We start from the raw sequence: 16,791 nt of genomic DNA on the forward strand, positions 1-16,791 counted from the left end.
CTGAAAACATCCCATACACTTATTGAAAAGTTGAAAGCAATTGGAACCAAGGAAGAACCAGGGAAAAACCTTTCAACCAAGGAAGAATTTTAAACTCATCTGACCCTAGAATCACTCTTGAATTGATTCCCCACCATAAAGCCAGACTTATATTCACTTTCCTCAGATGAATCAGTTACTTTTTTAATGAGGAAAAATTTGCACAAGGAATGCATTTCCATTATCTATTTCTTCAGAACCTTTTCAGTCTTCTGATATAAACTGTCTTTTGTTCTGCCGACTGGTGCTGGGATTGGGCACTAATAGTTTGTAGTCTTCAAAAATACAAATAACACTGAATAGAAATTGAAATTTTTTGATTATGTGCACAACTACATAGAAACAGAGATAAAGAAGATTAAAAACTGAATGAACTGTTGGACAAAATATTTTTTTTCCTGGTATACTTTCAAGACTGGATAATTTTAATGGAGCTATGACATAGTCTACACTGGTCTGGCAGATAGTAAAACAAATTAGAATAAATGGTATAGTGAATGATGATAAACAGGGACAATAATTAAGACTTACAAGGACTGATGTAATATGCTATATTAATGGCTGGATAGACACTCAGAAAAAAGCTAGGAGGACTCAGGTTTTAACTGGTGATATTTTAAAGGAAAAAGTCAAACACTTCTGGAACAAACTAAACTAAATCTGATCACAGGATTATTGTATTTTGTTTACAGAAATGCCAACTCTTCCAATTTTCTTTACAATTATGGAAACAAAACCCTGATTTGTTAGTGAAACATCTTATGAAAAGAAGTTTGCAGGTCTCTTTGAAACATCTAATATTCCCTTGGATTTAAAGCATAGCATAGATTAATAGATTCTGAGCCAAAAGGTAACATTGTGACAATTGAGTCTCACCTCCTGCATAACACAGACAATTAAAGCCTGAGTTAATTCCTATTTGAACTAGAGTAGCATTTAGAAAAGCATCCAGTATTTATTTAAAAATGTCAACTGATGGAAAATCTACTGCAGCCCTTGGTAAATTGTTCCAGTGGTGAATTTCCCAGATCCCTAGATTCAAATTCCAGTCACTCAGTTGTGTTTTATCTTCATCTGTTAGACTGAAGGGCCTTTTACTACCAAATCTCTGTTTCCACATGTGGGTAATTATAGCCTGTGATCGAGTCACCCTTTAACCTTCATTTTGATATCTTAAAGAAACTGTGCTCCTTGAGTCTTTCAATAAGGCATGGTTTCCAGTTCTTCTCCGCTGAACCCTCTCCAGCTTACCAACATCATTTTGAATTGTGATCACCCAAACTGGACAAAGTATTTTAGTAGCAGTGGCAGTAGTAGTAAACACAGAAGCAATATCATGACTCTACTTCTACCCAGTATTCAAGCCAATGATCACATCAGGCTTTTTGGCATCACCAAGCAAATATTCTGACCCACATGTGGAGTGAAAGACAAACTTTTGCTAATGATCTAATTCCCACGATAACATTATAAAGCAACATGGGATTTATTTATTCTGCTGAAAATGAAACCCCTGAATACACAAAGAACAGCAAAAAGGGATACTGTAATTCTTAAGCTCAGGTGGAGAGAGAGATTTTTGAACACACGTATGTAATATGTGTACACACACACAGTAATGAAATATTTAATATTACTCTGGAACACTAAGTGGTAGGTACAGCATTTAATTATTAGAAATTAAGATTTAATTTAATTAAACAGGCAAATGGAAAAACTTATTTTAGGCTTCTCAGAACATTTCATGTATTAGCAAGCTTTACAGAGAGAAAAATAAAGTGATTATTAGGGACCTCAGTACTGTCTGGAGAAGAATTAAAAATGACAATGAATCTGGTTATTACTATCACTTCAGTACTCCACTATAATCTATTATGCTTTCTCAGCTAGTTAATGAAATTCTTTGTCCTACACACAAAAGACCTGCAATGTAATAAACTTATTAACGAACATTAGTCAGCCTCTCTGAAGAAATAAAAAGGATCACTAGCAAAGAAGGGAGAATTTAATTCGCTTATTTAACAATGTTACTGTTTTGTAAAAAAAATACAAGTTTTAAAATGCTTATCCCCTCATGCTATACACAGTTCTTTTGTAAAAGATTTGTGCTTGTATTTTTCTGAACATCTACATCCAATTTTAAAAAGTGGAAACAAAGGTATTGCTTTTAATCCATTCCAGGACTGTAACTATAGAAAATAAAGAAGAACTAAATGCTTTCTCAGGAAATAAGCTTTTACAATTCTCTCATGCCAATCTGCTTTTTCCAGTATTTATTTATTGTAATTCAGGTTTGTAGACTTTTGACCATCACTGGGAACTTCATAAGCTGTAAATCGTGTGCCTAATTCTTAGCATTATGTACTGTACCAGTTGCCAATCTGCATTAAGTTCAGTTTGTTTCACACATGAAACAATTAAGCAATAAGGCACAATGTGGAGGTGTGGTTATCTGATGATAATCGCAGCTTCCTGAACTTGCTTTATTGCAGTATAAAGGGTATTTCAGATTGCTCACAGGAAATTAGCAGCACGAGAAAGTTCACAGAGATTAGTGTATTCCTTTAGCATGTTGAGCTCACTATTTTTTTTCTAAGTTGCTTTGCTAAGTACAAAGGAGAATGACATACACTCAAAAACATTCTAATAGGCGGGTGCATATTCCATAGGGGAGGTTAATTTATAAGCACCACACGGTTCTGCTAAAACTATTTCTTAACACTTCAATATGTCAATAGTATGTGTTTCCAGCCCTGTAAACAGTATTTTGATCCACAATCTAAACATTAATAGTAGTTTTAAGACACCTCAGGGTTATGGTTATTTAAGCAATAAGACATAGCAGGATGTGAATTATGGTCTAATAATTCTACACCAACTATATTATTAGGCATGAGGCCAAAGACAAGGACAATTGGACACACTATGTGTGCATTATTACATCATAATTCATACTCTAGCATTCTCTTAATGCAAACAGAAATCTTCTAAACATGTTTTTATTGTATTTTACATTCATAGTCTGATAGCCTTTCAACATTAAAAGCTGTTCATTGTTGATACTGGGATCACTATCAATCAAAATATCTCTATATTATTTGTTGTTTGTTTTGTACTGTGGCTACATGCTTTAAGGAGGAACCCCAGAACCAACATTTTTTATTTCAGATCTTGAAAATAAAATCAAGAACTTTTGGCACCCAATAGAAATACAGTAACATGTGTCTATTACCCTGTCTACAATAGTATAATGGGTACGTCAATTTTGTATGAACTTCTTGCATGTAACTGTATCAATGAAATGAGTTATAATGCTAGCCTAGCATATTTTCATTTTCCCAGTGCTGGATTAGTATGCTATACAATTCTTTAAGAGTGAAGAGTGTTGCTTAGACCCCCATCTCTGCTCCTTTAGCGGGGATTGACCAAAGTTCTGAGACTGCTTCTAGCTAAGTTTGACAATGGTGTTATGTGGACACAAACTATGCAATGCCATTTTGAATTACACTCAATAAATGTATTTATCAGTTTTTAAAAGTTAGTAGTATGGATAGCATATGAGGGATAGGTGTTTGAAGAAGGCCATATTAGAGGGGCAATATGTCTGAATAATGTGAGCAGAGGCAGAGGCCATACATTTCTGTTATATCCTGGCTTTAGTATAATTGCTCTGGGTTTACAAGTCATTGCCACATTCTCTGATGAGCAACCTTCCCAGCTGGAGTAAATAGGCCCAACTAAATGTTAAAGTATAGTCTCCGCATAACTAAGCCTAAGGGATATCTTCCTTGATTATCCTGAATGTTTCAATTTCCAGTAACATAGCAGACTTAGTTCTGCCTAGTGATAAAAGGCAGTTGGACAACAGGCTGGGGCTTAAGTGTCCAATTTTAAGAGCACCTCCCCCAAATAGCCAAAACTAAACCAAAGCAAACATGAGATTGCATTTTAGCTTCTCCACTTATTTCTTTTAAGTGGAAAGACAAGTATTTTCCCCCATGACCAATTAAAAAACCACTTTTTAAACACTTCTAGCCAGATACTTAATCTTAACTTAGCTTAAATGATAAAATATGAGTTTAAATTTTTTTAAATATACAGCTCCTTTCCTCTATTTCCCTCATAGTGGTGAGAGAGGCAGGCCACCAGAAAGAGTGCCTCACATTAGTTCTAGATAGGCCATGGACTTAAAGCAAGCAGCCCCTGACAAAACACCTTTGTACATATGTGTTTGTTCATACATAATTTATGCTACTTTAATGGCCAAGGAGTATTTCAGAGACTGACATATGCTGTTATAATGAATTAGTTTCCAGCAGCATTTTTCCTCATGTGAGTGTGAGAACTCATGTCCTCCACCCAGACTCTCACATTTCTGAAATCATTTCATTCCATGAAATCTAAGGTATAAATGAATCATTCTTTGTACTGCTATAGGGATATAATCCCTTGATTCACCTATCTCATGAAGCCTTGCGGCTTATATGAGTAAATCAGAGTTGTACTTTCATACCTAGTTACTATTATGTATCTTTCCACCAACACCTGACCAGCTGCGAACTACAACCAGATTTATAGTTTAAAGGAGTATATCATTATTTCACACAACTCAGGATGAAATAAGTTTTGAGATGAAATTAAAGAATATCACAATACACTCATTCAGAAACAGGGGCATAATAAAGAAGCAGAGCTTTCTAATTATTGAATTAGCATTAACCCTCTCTGGCAAATGACAGATTTACAAGGGTTTCGAGATCTGCCTCTAAGATTGACATTGCCAGTGCTAGAATACCACCACAGTATTGAAACTTTAGGTACATTATTAAGGATAAATCATGAAACAGTACCAGTACTGTATTTATTACCTGTATTCTGAAGAAAGAACAACAGCACCAATTGCATAAAGTTGTAAAATACCAGTAATAAACATCATGTTTGCAATTCCAATAAAACACAGACATCTACAAAGAAATATTATATAGGTATATATAATATAATAAAACCATTCATTGAGATACAAGAAACATCATATTGTTGTACTATATAAAACAGCTGTACAGTGTGCACACAAACTTGCCCAGTCTCTCCAAATTGTTTGCCAATTACCTCTCCCTAACCTCGGGCACTTAACGCAGAATTTGTTCAGTGTCCATGTGAGAGCAGTAGGTAACTATCTTGTATTTTTAAACTATGTACTTACAGTGTTTTCCATATATAAAAAAGGAAAAGAAACACACGTATATACACACGCACACAAACACACAACAGATCTATGTAACTCCTGCTTCCTGTGCTCTTGAATGGGTACTTGTAGAAAATCCTGCACACATTGCAGGGGCAGAAACCTGCTGACTTTACAGATTTAAATCATTAAATGGCTTTACTTTGAATATCCCACAAATGAACAAATTGAAATCACATAGTGGTGTCCCAGATCCCTGAAGAAAGTCTGTTGCAGGGGGTATCTTCCGCCTTCTTCAGCAGAGTTGGCTTCTTACAGGGAGGTGGGGGAGGGGCCGTGATTCTCTCCTCTGTGCTGTGCAGGATGTTCTGCCAGTCACTTCTCTCTTCGCACAGCTTTCGCCTCCAGTCCAGAAGTTCCTGCAGTGCGGCGCTCTCATTGTCTGACAGTCTGAGCTGGTGGATAACCTGTTAGTGAGAAGGGAAGGAAAAGAATGCATCTACAGTCATCACTGGGCTCCCGGGCCAGCGGCGCTCTAGGCAATTGCCTAGTTCACCTAGGCTCACAGGCTGCCCCTGATGCTATGGAGTTTCTGGGGTGCGGCTCCCATATAATTTCTTAGGGTATGTCTACACTACAATGTTAATTCAAGTTATCTTAATTCAAAATAGTTAATTCAAATTAAGCTAATTCGAATTAACGCATCTATACACAATAACTATTTTGAATTAGCCTTTTGTTAATTCGAAATAGCATGTCCACATTTAGTGGACCCTGAACTGAAGTTAAGGTTGGTTGGAACCAGTACCGGCAGGGCATCAGTTTAGGATTTAGTGTGTGGGGCTGCTGCCTGAGGCTAACTGAGCTCCGTGCTTAAAGGGACCCTACCCCCACCCTGGACAGACAGTTCTCAGGGTTCCCTGCTTGCTTGTCTACTTCAATGAGGGACAGCAAAGCAGTCCTGGCTTGGAGTGCCCTGAGTGCCCTCACTCGGGACACCACAGCACTCAGCCATCAGCCTGGCTGCACTTGTTACAGGCTGCCATCCAGGAGGCCCTGCAGGAGAGCATCCACCCCAAGGAGCCCTCAGAGCCACCCAGGTCCTCCCTACCAGGGGCTCATGCCCCATTCCTCCCTCATGTTCTTCCACTTACCCCTCTCTAGCCCCCCTTCCTGATATAAAAAATAAAGGACAAATTTTTTCAAAAATATAAACTCTCTTTTTATTTAACAAAACTGGGAGGAGGGATGAAATTCTGGGGAGATTGGAGAAAGGAGGCGGGAGAAAGGAGGAGAGAGAGTGTGGGAGAGGGGAGGGGCAACTGGGAGGAGGGAGTTGGAAGGGGGAAGCAAGAAGAAGAAGAAGGGGGAGGGGAAGCTCAAGGGTGAGGGTCTTGCCAGGCCACATGTCTCTGATCACTGTAGGTGCGGGGGCCTCGGTGTCCCCCAGAGAATGGGAGGAGGGTGTGGAGATAGAGAAGGAGGGGATTGAGGAGGCAGAGATGGGAGGGGGAAAAGAAGTTGGACGAGGAGCAGATGCTTCAGCGGCACGGCCAGCATACTCTGCAACAGGGTGAGCAGATCTTCAAAGAGGGCACGACCCTGGTCAAGCAACTCCTGGTAGAATTCCCTCTCATCTTGTGCCCACTGCTCGAGGGTGAGGTGCATGGCTCGCAGGGCCCCCGGGTGCTGTTCATGGTACCCCTGATGTGTGGCGGTGGATACACTGAACCCTCTGGTGCGGGAGGAGGTCCCGGGCTGGGAGGTGCACCCTGCACCCGCAGCTGGTGCGGCTGTGGAGAAAGAAGAGAAGTGGTCAGTTCTCTCTGGGGACAGAGTGGGTGAAGCCCAGATCCTGTCTGCGAGGTGAAGATGACCATGCCCTGCACTGTCAGAGCTGACATGCTTGCACAGAGGCCATGGTTGGGATGTCTGGCTGTCCCTGGGAGTGGGAGCTGCCCCAAGACCACAGCCATGCCCCTGTGCCATGTATAGTGCGGCTGAGGCGGGTGGAAGATGTCCCCTGCCTCTGTGTAGAGGGGGCGTGTGAAGGGAGGGCATCCTGCTGGGTCCCACCCCAGGGTCGGGAGTGTGTCAGGTCTCTTCACACACGTGTGTGGCTATCGGGCCATGGCCCCTGTGTGGCACGCAGCTGGAGCCACCTGCCCAAGGGTGGAATGGCACATGCCTGCACGTGCACAGGTGGCTGCCTGATCTGTCGGAGGCCCATGTGCGCGGTCCCTGGTTCCCCATACCTCCCCCCCCCCCAGGTAGGGGACGGTGATGGCACTTACCTGGTGTGGCCTCCCCTGATGACCCTGCTGACTCTGGTGCCGGGACAGCTCAGGGGTCCCGGTGGCGTGGCACCTTCCGTGCTGGTCACTCTGGTCCCAGCTTGCTGGTCTTTGGGGTGGCGCGGACCGTCCCACTCCCCAGGATGCGGTTGAGGTTGGGGAAGTAGGGGCAGGTGTCAGCCCCTGCTGAGGCGCTGTCCCTGGTGGTCCTGGCATACCCCTGCTGAAGTTCTTTTATTTTGAGGCGCACCTGCTCCTGCATACACCTGTGGCCCTTTCTGGCCATGGTGGCCGCTATGCAGCAATAGATGGCCGCATTCCTCTGCCTAGTGCAGAGATCATGGACATTGGGGGCCTCCCCCCAAACCTCAATGAGGTCCATGATCTCCGTACTAGTCCAGGCGGGCGTGCGCTGTCTACAGCCCCTGGCTGGCCCCTGGGAACTGGGGGACTGGGCGGGGGACACTGGGCTGGCACTGCCTGCATGGCTCATGATGGGGCTGGCAGTGCTGGCTCTCTACAGGCAGGCCTCTGGCTCGCACATGCCCAGTAGCCTGACTCTACCCCTGGCTCCGGGGCTGGTGGAGAGGAGAGTAAGTTTTCCTGGTTGTGCCCAAAGTGGCCACCAGGGCACCCTGGGAAGGGCTGGAGGCCAGCTAATTCGAATTAAGTGTCTACACAGCACTTCATTCGAATTAGCTAATTCAAATTTGGCGTTACTCCTCGTAGTACCTGGATCAAGAAGCTCCAACCTTTACCCTCAGAGATAGTAACCAGTCCCAACTTTCACAAACGTTAGCCAAAGGTTTGCCTCTACTTCATAACCAGTCTTGGCGGACTTAGATTTAAAAAAATCCTTTTGACAGGTAACATTGATGGATACTTTTCAGCATTTCTAATTGTTTATATATTTAAATTTTCACAGTTGAAGCAACATGTTTTAAACATATTTTCTATTTTTATCTATCATAGTTGTGGGAAGTTAGGAAGGGTCACACAATTATTTAATAACAGCAGATGCTGAATTATATAAAATAAGAGTGTTATAATGGTTTAAACAAACTGTCAACTGTCAACTAGCATATGGAGAAGGGTGCTCCTGTTGAGATAGAGTATTTGGACTTTCAGAAAGCTTTTGACAAGTTTCCCTCAACAAAGGCTCTTAAGCAAAGTAGACAGTTGTGAGATAAGAGGGAAGATCCTTTCATGGCTCATCAACTGGAAATGAAGGGTAGGAATAAGTGGTCAGTTTTCACAGTGAAGCAAGTTAAATAGAGGGGACCCCAAAGGATTTGTGCTGAGACAAGTGCAGATCAACATATTCATAAATGATCTGGGAAAAAAGGTAAACTGTGAGGTGACAAAGTTTGCAGATGATACAAAACCACTCAAGATAGTCCAGGCCAAAGATGACTGTGAAGAGCAACTACTGGATCTCACAAAATTGGCTGACTTGCTAATAAAATGGTAGAAATTCTATGTTTATAATACACATTGGAAAACAATCACAGCTATATAGTAAAAGCTCTTTCATTTGGCACTTCACAAATTGGCAAGCACAATAAACCACCATTTCTAATCTGCACAGAAAGTCTGATTTATAGTGTGTATGGTGCAGGGCTGTCAGGGGGTGCAATGTGGGAGGGGCTGCAAGGCACAGTTTGGGAGTTTGGGTCTGGAAGGCAGGAGGGGTTGAGATATGGGAGGTTCTTGGAGTACTGGATTGGAGAGGGTCCTCATCCATACTGTTTCTGGTGGAGGTGTACCCAGGTAGCTCTACAGGCTCATTGCCTCCATCCCCCCTCCCTGAGCACTGACTCCACAGCTCCCAGGCCATTGGTCAGGAACCAATGGGGGTGACACCTGCAGGCAGAGGCAGCATGCCTGCTTGCAGCAGAACTGTCTGGCCATGCCTCTGCCAGGAGCAGCAGAGGCAGGGAGCTGATTGCACCCAAAGCAATTAACAGGCAGCAGGTTTAAAACAAACATAGGAAAGTATGTCTTCACGCAACATACAGTCAAACGGTGAACTCATTGTCAGGCAATATTCTGAAAGTCATAAGTATATGTGGAGTCAAAAAGTAATCAGTTAATTCATAGATGGCAACCTGCAACCCCATCCTTTGTGTGTCTCTAAGTCTCTGATTCCGAGAAAATGGGATTGGACAATAACTCAATAAATTGCCCAGTTCTATTTGTTCTCACTGATGTATCTGGCACTGAGCTAAGTGGACTACTGGTCTGACCCAGAATGGCCATTCTTATTATCTTGTGTTCTATCATCACATGTCAAAATATACAAAGTAAATATCCTTAAATAAGTTCTCAAGCAGCATTTCTCTTTGTCTATCTATAAATGTCAATGATTATCTAAGGAAATATTCTTTTAGTCAGTTTGTATGTGTTCAGTGAAAATAACCTTTACCAACATTTACTGATAAAAATCTAAGCCTTATAAGTCTATTTATAACATTCGGAGGAGAGAGAGAGGGGGGACTTATCTAGCTACAGAGGAGCTTTCAAAAATGTTTTTTTTTAAGTTAAGCCATGTTCATGCTGTAAGACATTAGTTAGAATAGCAAAGTTACCAAAATTAACACTGTAAACTCAACAAACATTTTGTCTCAAATGTTACAGAGAATATACCTTCCTCCACTCTCATATACTCCAGGGCTGTGTCTAGACTGGCAAGTTTTTCCACAAAAGCACCTGCTTTTGCGGAAAAACTTGCCAGCTGTCTACACTGGCTGCTTGAATTTCCGCAAGAACACTGACTTCCTACTGTCTGAAATCAGTGCTTCTTGCGGAAATGCTATGCTGCTCCCGTTCGGGCAAAAGTCCTTTTGCACAAAGTGAAAATGGCAATTGGGGCTTTTTTGCGCAAAAGCACGTCTAGATTGGCTATGGATGCTTTTGCGCAAAAGTGCTTTTGCGGAAAAGCATCCGTGCCAATCTAGATGCTCTTTTCTGCAAATGCTTTTAACAGAAAACTTTTCCGTTAAAAGCATTTGCGGAAAATCATGCCAGTCTAGACGTATCCCAGATGATTTGCCAGAGGATAAAATGATAAAATGTTCTCTCTTTCTTTCTCTCTGTATATATGTATTTAAAAAGATATTGCCAACCCCTTCATATATCCAAATTTTCATTTTCAGTGAGGGTGGGTGCATTTGGAACATGGTGTAGGTCATATAGATGCAGGAGCTGGTATCACCTTTAGGACTGGAAGTGATAGTCTCATAAGAGCTAATTCCTATTAACTTTGATTGGCTTTGGATCATGGTTATAACCAGTTGGCAGGACAGGGTATATTTGATTTTATTTACTTTTTCATTCATATCTCTGAAGACAATAACAAACAGTTTTATGATATCACATTAAGTCCCCTTTTAGGGATGGAGGAAGGTAAGAGGGGCCAATGTTGAGTATAATGCGATGACAGGTGCTAGTGTATTTGAAGAAGAAGTTGAATTAGAATGTCAGCTAAGAGCTTTCATTTAAAGAGCTTCAATAAATAAATAAAGTTGTGTATAAATGCTTAGAGTTAAATGTATGTAATGTCAAAACAAATACTTTAAAAGCTGCTCCTAAGGTTGCTACCAGGTGAGACAAAATTGATTTTGATAGCATTACTTTAATGAAATAGTAAGGAATTTTCATCTTTGAGAGATACATAAAACTGAGAAGGCTTTGTTCCTATTCTGTAACAGAAACAAAGGCACACAGGTGCAGGGTGAAAAATAAGTACAATCTGACTGCATGAAGAAATTGACAAAATGCACCCTATTTATAGCATGAAGAAACTGTGGATGCTTTATTATTCTGGCACCACTTGTGCATGTTGTAGCTACTGTTGTGTCAGCATTTTCATTATGCACCTCATTTTTCACTTTACAATGGACATGAAAATTTGGTCCTGGTTGCAAATGGATATACATCTTTTTATTTTATCTTTTAAGCTGGACTGAAAAAATCTGTTTGGCCATTTAAAAATTATACACATATCTTTCTCAGATCTTTAACCCTGGGGAGACTGAAACAGGTATACCCTGAAACACCCTCCTCTAAATAAGCTTTTGGCAAGTAGTCTGGAAAGCATTAGTATTTTAACTTGTATGAACAATATGCGACACAACAGGAAGCAAGGAAAATATACAAGAAGCATTTAATCTTTATATGGGTTCATTAATATAATTAGATATGGGTGAACAACATAAGAGAATAATCTAGTAGATACATTTTCCTCTTTTCTGTTCATAAATTGATTTATGAACAGCTAACTGTTTTCTCACACTTATTCATTATATAAAGAGATTTACTGAACCATTTCTGTGAATGATTCCTAGTCTGCAGCATTAAATAAAAATGCAAACTGTGCTTCTCAGTCAAGACTAAATACAAACTTTGCAAAAGACAAGCAGAGGAGGACATAGGACATGGATAAACCTTATTATGTATAAGTACAGGGAGGTGGGCAAGGTTCCCTCTAACCCCGCAACTGCTTCATGAGTCCCAGCCAGCCAGGGACTCAGGACTCTGTGCATGGAGCTGCCTGATGAGGCAAGACTGATTAAGCAGCTGTGGGGCTGTGCTGTCGCACAGCTTAGAGTGACTCTTGACAGTGGGTGGGCAACCTACAGCCCATCAGGGTTCTATGTGTGGCCTGCAAGACATTTTGTTTGCCTATGTGCAGGGTTACCAGATTCCTTTGGTTTCCATCTGTGTAGGGTATTTTTTTCTGCTGGTATTACTAAAGTGACACAAACGTAAAGCAAGGCTCACATGAAGTGAGTTGTGTGCTGATTGCACATAACATTGAACATGAGAGCTATGTGCTCCCATTAAACCAATCCCTCCAATCAAAGTGCTGCAATGGATCAACTGGACCCCACACATTCTAGGTATGCAAGTTCAGTTAATAAAACTGCCCTGTTCTGGCAGACCACCTTGGTTACAAAATGAGATGAAAGAAAGCCACAAATGCAGCACACTCACTAGCCTAGGTTGCCTACCACTGGTATAAAGCTTGTCATGAAAACTGAACCTACAAAGACCAGCCTATCTATTGTCAGGAGAGAGACTGTTTCAAGTTTAGAAATTCAAAGTTCAGTGGGAGTTTGGAAACCTCATCTCTCAGGCCCCTTTGAAATCTATTTTGCATCTCCAGAGAAGCACAGAGAGAACTGGGGACTGAGAGTAGGGATGGACAGCAGGGGAGGAGGGTTAGAACAGAGAAAGAGGTAAGCAAGGGTACTTATAGGCCTGGAGGGGAGCACATCTTTCTTTGGGAAAGGGGAGACAAATGGTATATAAAGAGTGAGATCTGGGGGAAAGAATCCCAGTCCCTGACTCCCAATCTTTTTGTCCATTAGAGTCTCTCACTGTACTCCTGACTTCAGTTCCTTGTAAGGATGTTAAAGATCGGTTATTTGGTTAATTGTGTAGTCAATACAACTTGTATTGACTACATGATTAGTCAATAAGGGGGGCCGTTTTGCAGAGCTGCAGCATGGATGGCTGCCAGAGCTGGTGCCCCTCCATTTTAAATGTAGCAAGAGCCATAGGTCTCTTACTACATTTAAAATGCAGAGGCAAAGTGGTCCAGGACCGGCGTGAGCTAGGACTGCTCAGTTACAACTCATGCCAAGTCCAGCAGCCCCTATTCGCAGCAGCCCAGGTTGGCTGGGGACTGGAACTGCTTATGGAGCAGCCTCTGCCCATAGCCAGCCTGGGCTGCCACGGACCGGGCTGCTCCATGGCAGCAGCCCTTGTCCGTAGAGAGGCCCAGCTCCCCTCTGGGACCCTCACAGACAGGGCTGATGCTGGAGCAGCATCCCCTAACCTGCCACCCACAGCCTCTGATAGAGACTGGTGCGGGGGGAGGGACTGTGCTGTGGGGAACTGGAGCAGGTAATCAAGTATTCGACTTGACTGCCTATCAGGCTTAGCCTTATCAGGTAGCTGAGTACTCAACTATTCACTTACATCCCTAGTTCCTTGACAGTGCTGCCTCACTATACAGTGGAGTCAAAACAGTAGTGCCATACAGACACTTTCAGGTATTCATGCCCAAACTAGCACTCAGTCCAGCAACTTTTAAGAAGCAGTGATAGTTGTGACCAAACCATCCACCAATGAGAAATCTTAACACAAGTCCAGTCTCTCTTATCTTACTGACTCATTACAACCAATAGAATTGTAGCAAACTGTATAGATGTAGAGCAGGGCTGGGCAATAAAGCAGCAGCGATTCACTAGGGTTAGCCTCTGGTGGGCCACTGCCACTATATACCTGCATCTCTGCAGTTATGGTGATTACAGTTCTCATTGGCCGGGAATGGTGACCTATCAATGGGAGTTGTGATTCCCCACACCTGCACAGGTGCAGGTAAATATGGCAGTATGGGGGCCCACCAGGGACTAACTCTGGCAGACTGGATCTGGCTTATGGGGGGATGTAGAGGAAGGATAATGAGTGACTATGTTCCTTTGATATCAAAAAGTCCTTAGTTCAGTATACCCAGAATTGGTGACTTAGTTCTGTCAATTTATAATCACGACTAATAGTTATAACAATACTTCATAATTTATCTTAATTACAATTGTCAAACAAGATTTTAGTGAGTTTTAACTGTGGAAAATTAGAAGATTCTGCTATTCTATCATTAAGATACTTTGGAATAAAACAAAATAAAGATGCCACAGAGTGCAACATTTTTTAAAGGACCCATTTAAAATCAATTTTATCTCAAACTAATTGATAGGTTGACTTGTAAAGTCTCAGATACTTGATTCTGTATGCAAAAATCAAGTGATGAAATATTAGGGATAAGTTGTATTGTCTATGAATAGCAAAGAGGTTGAAGCCCTGTGTTAAGTCTCAAACTCAATGCAGCCTTGACCAGTGCCTGCAAAATAAACACGTGTCTTTTAAACCCTTCTGTTTGTTTACATAATTGTGTTTTTTTAATTCACTTAATAAAATTCAGCGCTCCGTGTCACTTAAGAAGAATTTACTTTTTCTTAAATAATTCACATTATATGTAAATCAGTTTGTTGGGCATTTGTCATTGTTCCGTTTTTTCTATTGGTTATTCCTTAAAGGTGAAAAAAGGCATTTAATGACATTTATGGAAACGAAAACAGACAAATAATTCTACCTATCCAAATAACTTCAGCTTAATACCTTTAAATGCAAATTTAATTTAAGTAGTTTTTGTAAGGTATTAGTAAAATTCATTAATTAACATACATAACTATTAAAGAAATTGGCAAGTTGCCACAGTGTAGTTTTTATGGTAAACATTGAATGTAAACCTGTGCTCCATAGACATTTGTATAAAGTATCTAGAGTGTATATTTCTTCTGTAAATATATTACTAATTATGTTCATCTACCATGGTGTTGCTTTAAATTAACTAGCCACAGATTCTAGCAATTACCATAGTTTTGTTTGTCCTCCATGGGTATTTTACATTATTAATAAAGTCAAACCCACATAATGGAAGCCACACAGGAGATTAAGTAGCAGAATTATCTAATGCTGGCTTCCCTCCCCACCCCCTTAAAATCTGATTAGTTTTTAAAGCTACTCACAAAATAAACATATTTCACAGTAAGAAATTATTATTAACTCAAAAAGCTGAACTCCCGAATGGAGATTTCCTAGATTTTAAAGCCATAAGGAACCACTGCAATCATTTAGTCAGACCTCCTATGGAGCATGGGCCATAGAATTTCACTCAGTAATTCCTGCAGAAATTATTATTCCTAAAGGAATTATTCTCCTTACTATGCATGTGATTACTAGTGAGTTCAGTAATTTGTGGCTTAATCTAGCATGTCATGCCTCTCTCTCACTACTGTGTTTCCTGCTCTTTCTCCTTAACTATCCTCCAGTACCCCTCCATTGGGTATGTCTACCTGCCACTGGCCCATTTTAGCTGACTTGCATTCATGGGGTTCAGGCAAAAGGGCTGATTAATTACAGTTGGGCTAAGGAAGCAGCCTGACTCCTAGAGCCTGGGCTTCAACCTGAGTCTGAACATCTATACAGCAATTAAACAGCCCTTTAGCCTGAGACATGCAAGCCCAAGTCAACTGGCAAACAGCTACGGGTTTTTAATTGCATCATAGACATACCCCTAGTACCTTGAATCCCTCCCCAAATGCCAGATCTGACTGTAAACCTCATGTGTGTCATCGTCTGATTATATCCAGCATTTATTTTGAAAAAACAACATATTTTTGCTTCTGAAGAAAATATGTTTTCTTTTTTTTTCTGGACTCTATTGCTTTAATGTTAATCTCTCTCTCTCTCTGTAACTACTAGTCCGTTAACAGGCACTGGGAAGCAATTTACCTTCATATGATAATATCATATGAGTACTTCTATACTGCACACTTATTTTGGAATAAGCTATTCCAGAAGATATATTCTGAAATAGTTTATTTCGAAATAGAGCATCCACACTACAGGGAAGTCTCAAAATCAGTACAAGGCAGGCTCCCCTAATGTGGACTCAGTATCTCAATTCAGAGCCCCAGGGAGAGAAATTACTTAGAATGGCCCCAGTGAGAAGCTATTTACAGAAATTGGAATAAGCCGCCTGTTATTCTGATATTATTTCAAAACAACGGACAGCTTATTCCAACTTCTGTAAACCTCATTCCATGAGAAATAATACCTATTCCAAAATAGCTATTTTGAAATAAGGCGTGTGTAGACACTCCACTACTGCTATTTCAAAATAGCCCCTCTCCAGGGCCATTCTAGGCCTGAACCTATACTACATCCCTTTTCTCGAAAAAGGGATGTAAATTAGACACTTTGAAATTGCAAATTAAGCTGGGATTTCCTGTTCTTCATTTGCATAATGGCAGCTGTTTTTTTTTTTTTTTTTTTTTTTTTTGAAATGGGGCTTTTTGATAGAAAAACAGAAGTTTAGATGGGGAACTTAAAATAAAACCCTTTTTCAAAAGATCCTATACTCCTCAAAAAATGAGGTTTACAGGATCTTTCAAAAAAGGGTTTTATTTTCGAAAGATCTCAGTTTAAACTGCCATGTTTTTATTGAAAAGCCCTGTTAAAAAAAAAACCCTGCGGTTGCCATTATGCAAATGAAGTATGGGAAATTTAAATCTTGGCTTCATTTGCAATTTCAAAGTGTCTAATTTATATCCCTTTTTCAAGAAAAGGGATGTAGTCTAGACACAGCCTAAGTTATTCCTCCCCAGTGCCTCTTGGGGCACTAAATCAAGCTAGCACGTCTAC

The 16,791-nt window shown here is 40.9% G+C and overlaps 1 protein-coding gene across 4 annotated transcripts in view; it reads right to left on the minus strand.

Annotated features, from left to right (window-relative positions):
* Window positions 1-263: 263 nt before the first annotated feature.
* MYO16 (myosin XVI) overlaps window positions 264-16,791 on the minus strand; it is a 518,064-nt gene continuing 501,536 nt past the window's right edge. For 2 of the 4 annotated variants that reach the window (XM_075918615.2, XM_075918604.2), the window contains exon 36: window positions 264-5,691. In XM_075918615.2, coding sequence (XP_075774730.2) covers window positions 5,458-5,691 — 234 coding nt within the window. In that variant the 3' untranslated portion in view covers window positions 264-5,457. The remainder of the gene's footprint in view (window positions 5,692-16,791) is intronic. The other 2 variants (XM_075918634.2, XM_075918641.2) reach the window with 2 other exon arrangements.

The sequence above is a fragment of the Pelodiscus sinensis genome, chromosome 1 (assembly GCF_052426305.1).
Source record: "Pelodiscus sinensis isolate ZL-2025 chromosome 1, ASM5242630v1, whole genome shotgun sequence".
Lineage (NCBI taxonomy): Eukaryota > Metazoa > Chordata > Testudines > Trionychidae > Pelodiscus > Pelodiscus sinensis.